At 36.7% G+C, this 13,771-nt stretch overlaps 1 protein-coding gene across 1 annotated transcript in view; it reads left to right on the top strand.

The window, feature by feature from the left end:
- Positions 1–13,771, top strand: part of LOC136878799 (uncharacterized) — a 140,301-nt gene that overhangs the window by 80,236 nt on the left and 46,294 nt on the right. Inside the window, exon 8 of the mRNA XM_067152281.2 lies at positions 6,096–6,204. Coding sequence (XP_067008382.2) covers positions 6,096–6,204 — 109 coding nt within the window. The remainder of the gene's footprint in view (positions 1–6,095; positions 6,205–13,771) is intronic.

Raw genomic sequence — 13,771 nt, 5'->3', positions numbered from 1 at the left:
CCGTACCCAATACCAGATAAATTCATGCCCGAGGCTAGGAAGGTAATACAGGAAATGATTGATACTGGCATAATATCTAAAGCACATTCACCATTCGTTAGCCCTCTGGTAGTGGTAAGAAAAAGCAACGGGTCGATTCGTGTGTGTATTGATGCGAGACAGGTCAACGCCAAGTTAATTCCTGAGTATGACAAAGCTCCGGTAATAAAGGAGATAATAAGGAGATTTCGGAACAAGAGAGTTTTCACGATATTAGATTTGACTTCCTCATACTTCCACATAGTCTTGGAGAGTAAATCTAGATTATTTACTGGTTTCATGTTTGACAATCAAACGTATATCTTTGAAAGACTCCCATTTGGCATTTCTAACTCCTCGGCCGCGCTTATACGAGCTCTAGACAGGAACTTGAAGCCGGAAGTAAAAGAATTTATAACCATTTATGTTGATGACATCGTACTGGCGACAGCAACTTTCGAGGAGCATGTAGTCAAGTTGGAACGGTTGCTAAGTAATTTGGATGAGGCTGGATTCAAAATCAATCGGTCCAAGTCGAAATTTTGCCAATCCGAAATCTTGTTTGTTGGACATGTAATTGACGGAACTGGTATAAGACCAAACCCAGTTAAGATCCAGGCCATATGTAACTTTCCGAAGCCCAGAAGGATTAAACATATCCGACAGTTCTTGGGAATGACGAGATTTTTCGCTAGCCACTGTCCAAGATATACAGAGATATTAGCTCCCCTGCAAGATTTACTGAAGACCAATAATCGCTGGCGATGGAAGGAGAGTCATGATCGAGCTTTTGTTAACGCGAAGGAATTACTAGCTAACAGTATAAAACTTGGATATCCGGACTTTGATCGTGAGTTTATTATTCAATCCGATGCGTCAGCAGTTGGAGTTGGAGCTGTACTGTATCAGGAGAATAATAGGGAGAATAATATAAACTATTTGGCCTTCGTTAGTAGAAAATTGAGGAACCATGAGCTTAAGTACACGACTACTGAACTTGAGATGTTGGCCATTGTTTACGCATTACAACAGTGGAGGAAAATAGTGTATGGGTATCCGGTAGTCATTAGGACGGACCACAAGGCACTAACGTTTGTGTTAAAAACCACATTATCCAGCGAGAGAGTATCACGATGGGCACTTTATGCGCAGCAGTTTAATTTAAGAATTGAATTCTGCCCGGGTAAAAATAATGTGTTGGCAGACAGTCTAAGCCGAAATCCAACAGAAGAGCCACTGGAAGTCAATATGATCGAAGTAACTCAAGAGGATGAGGAATGTTTGGAAAGCCTAAAACGATTGCCGGAGTTGCAACTTGAGGATTCATCTCTGAAAGAGATTATTGAGTATTGTCAGAGAAGATCAGCTAACGATGGGCCCGAAGATCAAATAAATGATTATGTGCTGGCGAATAATATCTTGTATAAATACATAGATAAAGATCGGAAGAAATTAAGAGTGGTGGTGCCACGCAAATTAAGATGTAAGCTCATATGGTACATCCATAGGATGATTGGTCATGGTGGACTAGATAAATTAGCGGCTACAATAGGAGAGACGTTCACATGGACTGGGTTGCGGAGAACCGTAGGTAGAATAGTAAAAACCTGTGATATATGTCAGAGGGTGAAATACAACTCCGTATTATTGTATCAACCACCGATAGCTGTAATACCAGACCGTCCTAGGGAAGTATACGCCATGGACTTGTATGGGAGTTTACCCGTAGGTAAACGTGGAAACCGTTTTGTATTGGTAGTCCTCGATGTGATGTCAAAATTCGTATCGCTTCAGCCCATTAGGAAGGCCAGCTGTAAGTCCATTATTAGGAGTTTAGAAAGAGTAACGATACCAAAAATGGGTAAACCGAAATGCATAATAACGGACCATGGAACGCAGTTTACGTCAAATGAATTTGCGGAAGCTTTAAGGAAAATGAACATTCAACACCGGTTTAGTTCCATACGACACCCTGAATCTAATGCGGCTGAGAGGGTCATGAAAGAAATTGCGAAATATTGTAGAATTTTCTGCCATGAACGTCATTGGACATGGACTTCATGTTTACCGACAATAGCCGATTGTATAAATTTTACATGGCACGAGTCTATCGGCAATATTCCAAGCATTCTTCACATGAACGAACAACCAAGACGCCCATGGAACGAGATCATTGCTAGACCAGTCGAAGAAAGTCCTAGCATCGAAGAGAACATAAAGCAAGCTCAGGCGTGTATAAAAAGGCAGGCCGAAAAACGTCTCAAGAAGTTAAGGCATAAGAAATTTCGAGAACCTTTGGAGGTTGGAACCTATGTTCTCGTAAGAAAACCAGCCATATCCTGTCCTACGGAAAAATTCTATTCCAAATTCGCACATTTGTACATCGGGCCATTCAGGGTTATTGAAGCGTTGGGCAATAACGCATATAAAATACAGAGTCTGGATTCCAACAACATTTCTATTTTCAATGCTTCGAGTCTTAAGCAGTACAGTTTCCCTATCATTGATGAGGAAGAAGTTAATATCTTTGTGGAAGACGAAGGAAACGGAGATGCTTGGGATGTTTATTTGCTGACCGACGGATCAGATGACGAGTGATGAAGTTCAAACAAGACTGGAAGGCAGGATATTGTATAACAGTATCTCAAGAACAGAGTTATTTTCGATCGTTTCAGACGTGAAAAAAGATGATTTCATTGAAGAAGAGAATTATGATTGGATCTTGCATAAACATGAAATTTCTCCTTTCATACGAAATTTCATTTTTGAGTAGAGGGGAACTATAACCTTCCAATGTATGTCAGGATGAGATTGGTGAACACATTGGAAGTTTATGTTGAGAAATAATGTCAATGAAATCTTATGTCTGGTTATCACATCTCCAGGTGAATTTGAGTTCAGTTGACTTGTCTAATTATGTGAACGGCATCGCTGAATTGAAGATAGCGGCGGATTGATAACAAGCTCTAAACCCCGTGGTGCCTTGGAAATATTGGTAGACAATAAAACATCGTGGAACATAGGGCAGGATTAAATGAATAATACACATCCCTCAAGTAAAGTTTCTGAAATACATGAACGGTAGAATATCAATGACAGAATGTTACTGGGGGCCATGAAATGTGTGAATAATAAGTTTATATGAGAGGGCCATACCTTGTACATCTAGTCTCGCACGATTCGATGATCGAGATGAAGAATGAAACTGTCGATTACTAACCTAAATACGAGGCAGCAATTATTAAATAAGTTCCTTTGCTAGTACAGCTGATTTATACGAGATCGTTACGCATTATGTGTCAAATGTTTCCAATTGTCAAGAGCATATGGGAGCTGGAAGCATAGAAGAATTTCTAAAAAGCAAACCGTCTGCGATTATTATGTTGTTGTAGAATTTGTTTTGTCTCTGAGGAAGTTGACTCTCAATCTGTATCTTAGAAGGATCGGAAGCGAAAAATTCGTGGGAGAAAGATTGTGTTGAGAAGATATATTAGCGTGATATTGGCATATTATAAACACATATTATATTGTAAAACAAGATATCTTGTTATTGAAAGCACAAAGGCAAGTGTGTTAATTAAACTGTAAAAATTGTATCAAGGTGTATAACCCTGTCCTAATTGATATCTCTGAGTTTCAGGTAACATGGAACCGTCAGTTACTGGTTATATATATGAGATGACTGCACGTATTAACATGAACAACTAAAATAGAGGGACCTCGAAGGATCTGGCCAGGAATGTGATGGACACTAATGGATAATATTAATAATTGAGAGCTGAACATGGAAGGTGACACCGTCGTGGAGCAACAACCCAGGATGAGTACTTGAATATCGTATATATATTCCGCCATGTAGTTGCTTATTTCAGATGTAGAGTAGTATTTATTTTTAATGTCGATTTGACATGTATAATTTCAACTTGAAGGCGACCGTTATTTGATAATCATTGCGTTGTATTACTTATGATCGTTGCGTCTAGTGCAGTGAGTCAATCTATGTTGTGGTAATATGCGATGGGTCGTGTAAGTTTTCTTTTAATGTCTTCTAGCAAGGTTTTACGGAATGATTTTTCGGCATCGATGATATTGGTACCGTTATGATGTTATTGTGATGAACGTTAACTTAACTCGGGGCTCAAAATACCTCGGAGGAGCTCAGTATTTGCGACGTGCGATTCTATGGTCTTCAAATATTATGTGCTTGTGCAGAAATACGGTGTTTGATAATGGAAGCGTGATATTATTGTGGTGATATGGTGTTAATGCGGCAACGTATTTAGTAGTTTTTTTTGACGTAATTGCCTGAATAGATTGTTCTTAGGTATTGTGAATTCGCTCTGCATGACGATCTGTGCGACGTGATAAGGTGTTTGATACGGTAGGATCTTTGAAAATATGTACGTGGATAGAGAGATGTGGATGGTTATAGACGTGTCATTAGGATTGCGTATTTTATGATGATGTAATGTGAAGGTCCTGATAATGGCATTGGCGTTAGGAATTGTGTTGGTCATGCGTGAATTTTGATGTTGCTGTGATGAATGATTTATTTAGGCACGAGGCCGTATTTAAGAATAATGTTATAGGATTTTGCACTCACGAACACTAATAGATGGTCGTCACATTTATCCTATTTAAATACAAGATTGACCAGAACGCACGATATTAAAGGGATGTTTAGGATCTTCGCAAAATAATCGGTAACGTAAAGATATTGGGTCATGTCGTAAAGGGAATATGATCTCCTATGGTAAGTAAATCATTTCTTTGCTAGTTGGATATTTTGTAGATCATTTGAGTTGACGCCTAGTGCTGATGTAGTTATTTCAGGCCAAACGTCGGAATGGAATCCGGAGGCGCAGAATCAACGTAGTTAGAGAAGGTTATTGTAGATGCTGCAATGTCTATTGATGTCCTTTATCTAGGTGCAGTCTTCGAGGAATGTTCGAGAGGATCGAGTCTGTCTTTAAATGCATGATGTTGGTGGATGATATATTATACAACGATCCTGTGTCTTTCAAACATTTCTCTTGCATTTATGATGATTTATGAATTTAGAATAACGGTGTTTTCAAGTTGTTAGGCAGATAATTTACCGATAAACAATGCGATGATTTGAATGAGAATGACGGAATATTATGAGATATTTGAGTAGGAACAGCATTCTGAAGTGGACGATTCTATAATTCCAAGTTATTTATTTCGAAATGCGTGATGGATAATAGATCTTTCACTGTAAGCCTTCAGCAGTGGGACACTTTGTCTCTTTTGTTTTTCGATTTTCTATTGATCGACGATGTTATAATTTCTTTGTAACAAGAGCAAGAAGTTAGGTGTTTATTTCAATTTTAACGTAACATTTTTTTTTCTTTCCATATCCGTTTGTGTTGCTAATAATTTGCTCATTATGTAACTGACATTCGAAGTTATTTGAAGTCATTAAACGGAAAATCCTTCCATAAATGAAACATTTTACAGAGTTCTCATTTGATGTAGCGTAGGAATACTAGGATAATTATTTAATTTAGGATAAAATGAAATGATGGTCAATGTATCTTGATGAATATGCCAATATCCTAGATCTCTTAACATTCTGTTGCGGAATATTCGCGTAATTTTGGGCAGAAAAGATGATTACTTTCTACGTTTAAACCACACTGATAACAGTCCACTATATAAACCTGTGACCCGACTCGTCGGACTTGCACGTCCCTATAGTGGAGGCTTCATGGATCTCCGACTGCTTTGCTTTGCCGCGGCGTAACCCAACACTGAGATACAGAATTAAGATGTGCAAAGTGGTCACAGGGATTGCTGTCAGGGCTCAATACATTTGTCAATTCCTTGCATAGGTATGTTGTTTTCTTTTAATCTCAGTCCATTCTTTAACAGTTCAATGCTTGTTCAGAAACTTTTGGCTGGCAGTGTACATCTCTCTTTATATGACTTGTCTTTGTCTATATCCCAATGTGCTCATGTTCCTAGCTTTCTGTAGTCACTTGTTTGCTCATTTTAGTTGCTTAAATTTTAAGTCTGCATTACGTTATTGAATAGTGGTCAAATGCTTGTTTTAGACCATCAACTTTGCACGGGTCTTGTATTACAATGCTAGAGAGAGTGTACAGCTGTTGGATGTGGAGGGAGTCAGCAAGAAAGCTGCAGCAGTCTTCCAGGTGCAGCTTGGTAAGTGCAGTAAGAATATCATCATCATCATCATCATCATCATCATCATCATCATTGTCATCATCATCATCATCATCATGTCTAGTGATGATGAGGATATTTGTTGTTTAAAGGGGCCTAACATCAAGGTCATTGGCCCCTAATGGTATGAAGTGAGATGAAATGTTATGACAAATTAAAAGTCCAAAATCCTCCACTGACCAGAATTCAAAGCGTGAGGATGAAGAATGAATGGATGGATATGAATTTAAAACGATCAGTGGAACCGACCCACAGTGCTGCATAGTCGAAACGGGACCAATATCCAGGTCATCGGACCCTCATAATGGTACTTATTGCTAGGAAAGTAGAACCATGCTATTTGTCATTTGGCGGTACTAATCAAAAGTAGCATAGACTCACGGTATTCCACACATTATGGTACTATTCACAGGTAGTGTAATGCGCACATGTAACATAGACCTATTGTCCCCGTCAAATCTGGCGATATTTAGTATATTTCCAACAAGCGGATATTAAAAATGTTATTTTCTGCCTGGAGAAGTCGTCTTGAAAGCTACAGTACACCAACATGGATAATTCTACAATCATCTGCAACTCAACGTCATCGAGGGATATCGACGACCAAGTCTCCATGGAGTTCTAAAATGTGAGGCGTCTCTGGTCATGGGAAGGAAACTGACTGGGAAAATGCTGGAATGATTGACTGCTGCCTGGGATCGAACTTCATCTAAAACTTGAGTACCACTTAATTTAATTGCTGTCTCACCTTTTTGTAAACTAGAGGTCTTTCTTCTTTAAATCGTACAGCTATTAGTTTTGTTGTAGTTAGAAGCATTTCATTTTTCCAATTCTTAAGGTGCCATGGTAGACGAGTCACATGTGTGAATAGAATTTTGAATCTGTTAGAGTAGACATGTAGCTTGTCTTTGGATGATTTCCCGTGCTTTTGAGCTAAATATTTAAAAATCACTGACCACGCGATAAATCTACTTTTGTGTAATGTTGAATTTTATCGGACTTGAATTTACGTGTACATTTTGTGAGATAGGGTCGAACCTAGAGTCTTTTCAAGATCACTTGCATTCCTTAGGATCGAGTCATCTGATTTTATGATATTTCACGAGGATCAGTAGATGTAATAATCACTTGACTAATAATAAAAATGACTAAAGATCGGGTAAAAGAGAATTAAATGCTCGTGAGCCATAACTTTACAGTAGATTCCTTATATGTGAGATTGAATGTGCTCTGTTTATGAAGTGTCTGGAATATAACCAATCCTGCGGGATATTTATTAGATAATTGAGTTATTGGATGATTTATGTATGATTATTGACTTGTTCTTGTGTTATTGGGAGCACAAGATGAATTATAATTATTGGAGCACGTGTTGCGTGTGTATTTCACGGACAGGGAATAATAATAATGCGATTGAGGCTCACGGACGCGATAGTTTCAACTGGTAACCCATGCACTGGTAGTGATTACGGATTTTATTGAAATCTTCGATTATAATTTCAAAGTTAGATGATTTCCATCTGTATGAGAAGCATATTCTTACCCAAGTGATATCCCTAACTTCGATCACTAGTCACCATTAATGATGAGAAGAATTTCTGTACACAAATTATCTCCTACTGGATATGACGTGCCCTGACCCTTCTAAAAATCAAAAGTAAACTTGCAGGAATAGGACTTGATGTAAATATTGTATATAAAATACGTGTTTCCCAGTATGAATTAGTGTGTGTGTGTGTGTGTGTAAATATGTGTATTTTTCTTGTTTCATGTTTTGTTCTATTTAACTTAATCTGGTCACGTGCTAGTGACGATGCAGATTACATTCATCGTTGTGTGCTACCTTAAGAAATAATTTTCGTACCCTTAAGGGAAAATTTGATAAGTTTAAGTCGAGGAAGACTAGGAAAGGAGTTATTTTTGTTGATGAACATGATTTAAAAGGAAAGATCATCTCGTTATCTTCACAAAGGCAATCGATTTGTAAAATGAAATATTAACTAGCTCACACGTGGATATCAAGGTTTTTCTAACACATTTATATTTGAATTTGGAAACATTTTAAAATTAATTTCAAACATAAAATGCCATGCAAGGATCAGAAGTAGACGTTCACTAGCTGCATAATTACTTTGAATACTGGTGATAATAAGTCACAATAATTAATTGGAAAATAATTATTTGGAGTGTTAATGACAATTGCTAAGTGAATGATGCAGTGAAAATTTAATTAGGAACACTATCGTGTGATAGTGAAGAATGTGTTAATTAAATAAGGAGAGAGATTGATAATAATAATAAAAACAATAATTAATTAATTTTGAATTTTTGAAATTAATTTCGACTTTCTATTAAAGCTTATACTGGTGTTATGGACCAGTGTTAAATGTCTTAAATGATAAAACTTAGTAGAATTCAGCTTAAACCATGTGTGGAGGCTACTTTAAAGTCATGAAGCCTTTAACTACTGTATTGTAAAATACTAGCAAGAAGTTATCAAGTTATTTTGTGAACATCTTTATTGAGTTTCTGAATTTCTTTCAGCCGATTATATTTTGATTTTTTTTAAGGCTGTAGGCCTAATTTTTCTTTGATTTTCGTTACAGACCAGCAAGGCTGTCCATTAAGAAATATGTGCTTCTCAAAGAAGGAGGAAGAAATAGATGTTATGAAAGTTCCAATGTTAAAAAAAAAGATAATATCAGCCAGAATATTTTTATTTGTGATTTGCTTATGTTAATAAATGTCAGAGTGTTGTTTTTAAAATGTATTTTGAGCTTGGTCATCAACCCTTTTCCCTTAAATGCCTCTAGAAAACAATACCCAATGAACGAACGGTCCCCCTTGGGATCTCTCGCTCACTGGCTGGGCTTAGCTAGGCAATCATGGGGGCATTTAAGATGGCGCCCAACATGGGGCGTTTCGTTACAGACCAGCAAGGCTGTCCATTAAGAAATACGTGCTTCTCAAAGAAGGAGGAAGAAATAGATGTTATGAAAGTTCCAATGTTAAAAAAAAGATAATATCAGCCAGAATATTTTTATTTGTGATTTGCTTATGTTAATAAATGTCAGAGTGTTGTTTTTAAAATTTATTTTGAGCTTGGTCATCAACCCTTTTCCCTTAAATGCCTCTAGAAAACAATAGCCAATGAACGAACAGTCCCCCTTGGGATCTCTCGCTCACTGGCTGGGCTTAGCTAGGCAATAATGGGGGCACTATGGTGTTTTGCACACTGCGACAGTATTTACAGGCAATGCAAACCTATAAAGGCAACGCAAACCTATGGTGTTCCTCACATAAGTGAACTGACCACAGGGACCCGAACTAAACCATGGTATTCCTCACATAGTGGGAACTAACCATAGGCAAGGCAGAACCATGGTGTCGCTCATCCCATGGTGTTGCTTATATAGGGCTACAAATCACAGGTACTATAAGACCCTCATACTGATTCACACACTGTTGCTACTAATCACAAACCTATTGCGTACCTAACATAGTGGTACTATGTGCAAGTAAATGCGACCCATGGTGTTCCCTGCATGATGGTACTAATTACAAGTAGTCTCATGGTTCTAATTTGATCATCCTTTGGTCGCCCCTTTTAGTCGCCCCTTATGACAGGCAGGGGATACCGTGGGTGTAATCTACATGTGCATCCCTCACCCGCAGGGGGCCCCATCGTGTCTGGCTCCATGGTTAAATGGTTAGCGTGGTGGCTTTTGGTCCAGAGGGTCTCAGGTTCGATTCCCTGCCATGCTGGGGATTTAAATCTTCATTCCAATGGCTCAGGGGATGGGTGTGTGTGCCGTCTTCAGCATTAGAATTCATCACAGGTAGGGCATCATACACATAGACATGCAGGTCGCCTGTAGGGCATCAACTGAAAGACCTGCATCAGTCCTCTTTGGAGACCACACGCCATTATTATTATTATTATTATTATTATTATTATTATTATTATTATTATTATTATTATTATTATTATCTTTTCCAGTGTCAGTATGTAAGCCTCTGTAAATGAACTGTGTGTCTCCACAATCCTCTATTTCCTGCTAGCTCTGTGGCCTTGTTTAGTTATACGCCTCTTATCATTAAAAACTGAGTTGCTATGGTCTCCCTCTACTTGTCTTACTGTCCATTATCCTCCTAGGTAACCCATCCTACTCAATTTGCCTCAAAAAGACATGTAACTTAAAAGCTTCTCAGTCTGTCGAGCACAAAGGTTCAATATAAATAATAATGATTTTATTTTACATTTTATGGCCTGCATTGGACCACTCTAGTCAATTATACAACATTTTTCCCTATCAGCCCAATATTTTTTCATTCTGAGAGATACAGCCTTCTTTTGTTCTGTTGAAAATACCCTCCCATTAGACCTGTTATTGATCTTGGTCTTTAGTCTGGTGTGTAGTGTGTCTTGAAGTATCTTAATTTTTTCTGTTTTGTTTTTTAGATCATCTATTGTTATTTGTAGTTCTTTAATTTCCTCCTTAATTTCTGTGATCCATTTAATCTTGGTCTTGCTATTCCATAATTTTTCAATTATTCTTCTGCTAATTCTGGTGTCAGGTATTCTGATAAAATGTCCAAAGAATGATATACATTTTTTCCTAATCGTGCTCAATCGTCGTCGTCGTCATCGTCAATGTCCCACTCCAGTCACCCAGATGTGGTTAACAAGCCTCTTCCACTCCTTTCTGTCCTTCCACTTTTCCTGCTCCATTACTTCCGCCACATCCAGTCCAGCTTCTTTAATGTCCTTCCAAATCTGATCCATCCACCTTCTTCTCGGTCTTCCAACTGGTCTCTTTCCCTTCTCTTTCCAATTCCCTTCTTGCTACCCGTTCCTTTCCCATTCTTTTTACATGTCCGAACCATCTCAGTCTTGCTTTCTGTATGTTCTGTACTAACGGTTCTATATTTAGTCCTTCTCTGATTTTAATATTTTGAATTCTATCTCTTATTTTCTTTTTAACTGATGTTCTTAAAAATTTAATTTCTAATGTTTGGATCTTACTATCTTGTCTCTCATTAGTTACCAGCATTTCTAGTCTGTATGTTACAATTGGTATGAAATACTGTTTATATAATGTTAATTTCATTTTCTTGGTACCAGTACTTTGTCATCTCATAAAAGCTCTCTGACTTGATGGTAAAATGTTGCACCTTTACTTAGTCTGTTATTAATTTCAGGGTTGATTTCATTAGTTCCATTAATAATGCTACCCAGATGTGTGAACTGTTCTACATTCTCAAACCGTTCTCCGTCTATGTTCACTTGGCTTCTCTTTTTCCCTTTTCTACAGTGCATGACTACAGTTTTCTTTTTACTAATTACCATTCCAAACTCCTTCATATTTTCGTTCCAAATTTCCAGTCTCCTTTGTACTTCCTTTTCTCCCTTTACCCAAACCACCACATTATCTGCAAATACCAAAGCATTCACTCATCGCTACGATACTCTTTTAATACGTTTTATGATTTCATCCATCAATATAATAAACAACAAATAACAATTTCCTTATAAACTGTATTACTTGATGCTATTCTCCATTCTCCGTTAACTTGGTACTGTTTATTTATGCATGTTCTAATTCTTCTTTCTGTCTTAAGTATTTTGTCTGTTTCAGCTGTATTAGTAGTTTTAAAAATTGTTTCACTAGCGTAAGTTATTTCTAGCTGTGCGACTATTTTATAATGTCTTAATTTTGCTGCTATCTATAAACTTTTTTTATTGTATGTAGTCTTGGTAATATAATTTGCTTTGTTTAATTTATTTATTCTGTTATGCCAAGCTGGTTTCTCATTAAGATTATAAGTTATGATTTCTCCTAAATACTTAAATTTATCAACAATTTTGATTTCTTGCCCATCAGTTGTTGTTTTATTTACCAGTGGGGGATGTGTAAACATGATCTCAGTGTTTTCAAATGATATTGTAAGACGTATTGCTTGTGCTATTTCCTGTAGAGATTTAATTTGGTGTCAAGTTTCCTGAATATTATTGGACAATAGAGGAAGGTCATCAGCAAATCCTAAACAATTTAAACTTAAATTTTGTTTGGAGCTTCCAACTGGGTTGACCTTGTACCATTTCCTTATTCTAATGCACAATTAAACACCAGTAGTAATGATGATAAACAGTCTCCTTGTCTTAAACCTGTTTTGATCAAAAATGGTTCAGGAACCTCTCCTCTAAACTTTACTTTTAGTAAAAGTAAGTTCTATCAGTTTAATTAATTTAGGATGGAGTCCAAAATTCCATAAAATTTTTAACATTGAAGGTCTATGTATACAATCATATGCCTTCTTAAAGTCGTCAAATGTTATTACTATATGCTTGTTTTGTTTTCTGTAGTATGCCATTATTAATTATGCCATTATTAACGACCTCTGTGGTTAACAACCATAGTTGTAAATCGGAACTTGCTCCACTTGCTCCGCTTATAATAATAATAATAATAATAATAATAATAATAATAATAATAATAATAATAATAATAATAATAATAATAATAATAATAATGTTATTGGCTTTATGGCCCAATAAGTACATTTATGGTTTTTGGAGATGCCAAGGTGCCAGAATTTAGTCCTGCAGTGCCAGTAAATCTACCGACACGGGGCTGACATATCTGAGCACTTTCAAATACCACTGGACTGAGCCAGGATCAAACCTGCTAAGTTGAGGTCAGAAGGCCATCGCCTCAACCATCTGAGCCACTCAGTCCGGCAATACAAATATAACTGTAAAAATAAAACTCCACACTATTAAACAAAGAATGACATGTTTCGTTGTTAAAAGAACATCATCAGATACAAGTAACACTCAATATTTGGGAATATCTTATGTTTATTTCTCTCCAGACACCTAGGAATTTGAAATTTGGAACTTATCTCAATGAAGTCCTGCTTTGTCTGCACTCCAGCTCTTTTGTTCCCTTTGAGGTGCTTTACCCCTAGTGTCCTCTTAGTATTATCATTGTTGTTGCTATCCTTATTTTTTCTTATATTAAAATGCATTTTAAAAACTATGTAAGGGCTCTTAATAATCATTTAACAGTCTGCCTATTATACGAATAATTTTATTTTTTTAATTAGAAAATTCTTATATGATGTTTTTTTAGTGATAAATGATGATTTAAAAGATCATCTTGGATGGCAAAGAATTTACTACAGATAAGAATATCCTAACCCACATTCCAGACCTTTAAGTCAGAGATTACCTCCTGTGGGATTCATTAAGTGCTGATGCAAAAAATGTACATGCTGTCCAGATGTTAATTAAGTAGGGTGAATAGAGGGGGAGCAGGGGAAGGGGGGGATTTTTTAAATGTATGCTCATTTAGGTGGGTTTTTTGTGTGTGTGTGATGTAAATTTCAATTGCTTCTTTAATATTCAAAGATTTACTTTTATTTTCTTTGTTTAATAGTGTGCTTTTTTATTTTTTACAGGTATATTATAGTGTAATATATATATAATGAAATTATGTGTTCAACAGAGTGAAAAGCTACATGAGACTTTTAATATGTAACC

Source organism: Anabrus simplex, chromosome 8 (genome assembly GCF_040414725.1).
Source record: "Anabrus simplex isolate iqAnaSimp1 chromosome 8, ASM4041472v1, whole genome shotgun sequence".
In the NCBI taxonomy this organism is placed as follows: domain Eukaryota; kingdom Metazoa; phylum Arthropoda; class Insecta; order Orthoptera; family Tettigoniidae; genus Anabrus; species Anabrus simplex.
The sequence above is the reverse complement of the archived record's forward strand: the minus strand, read 5'-3'. Positions and strand labels throughout refer to the sequence as shown.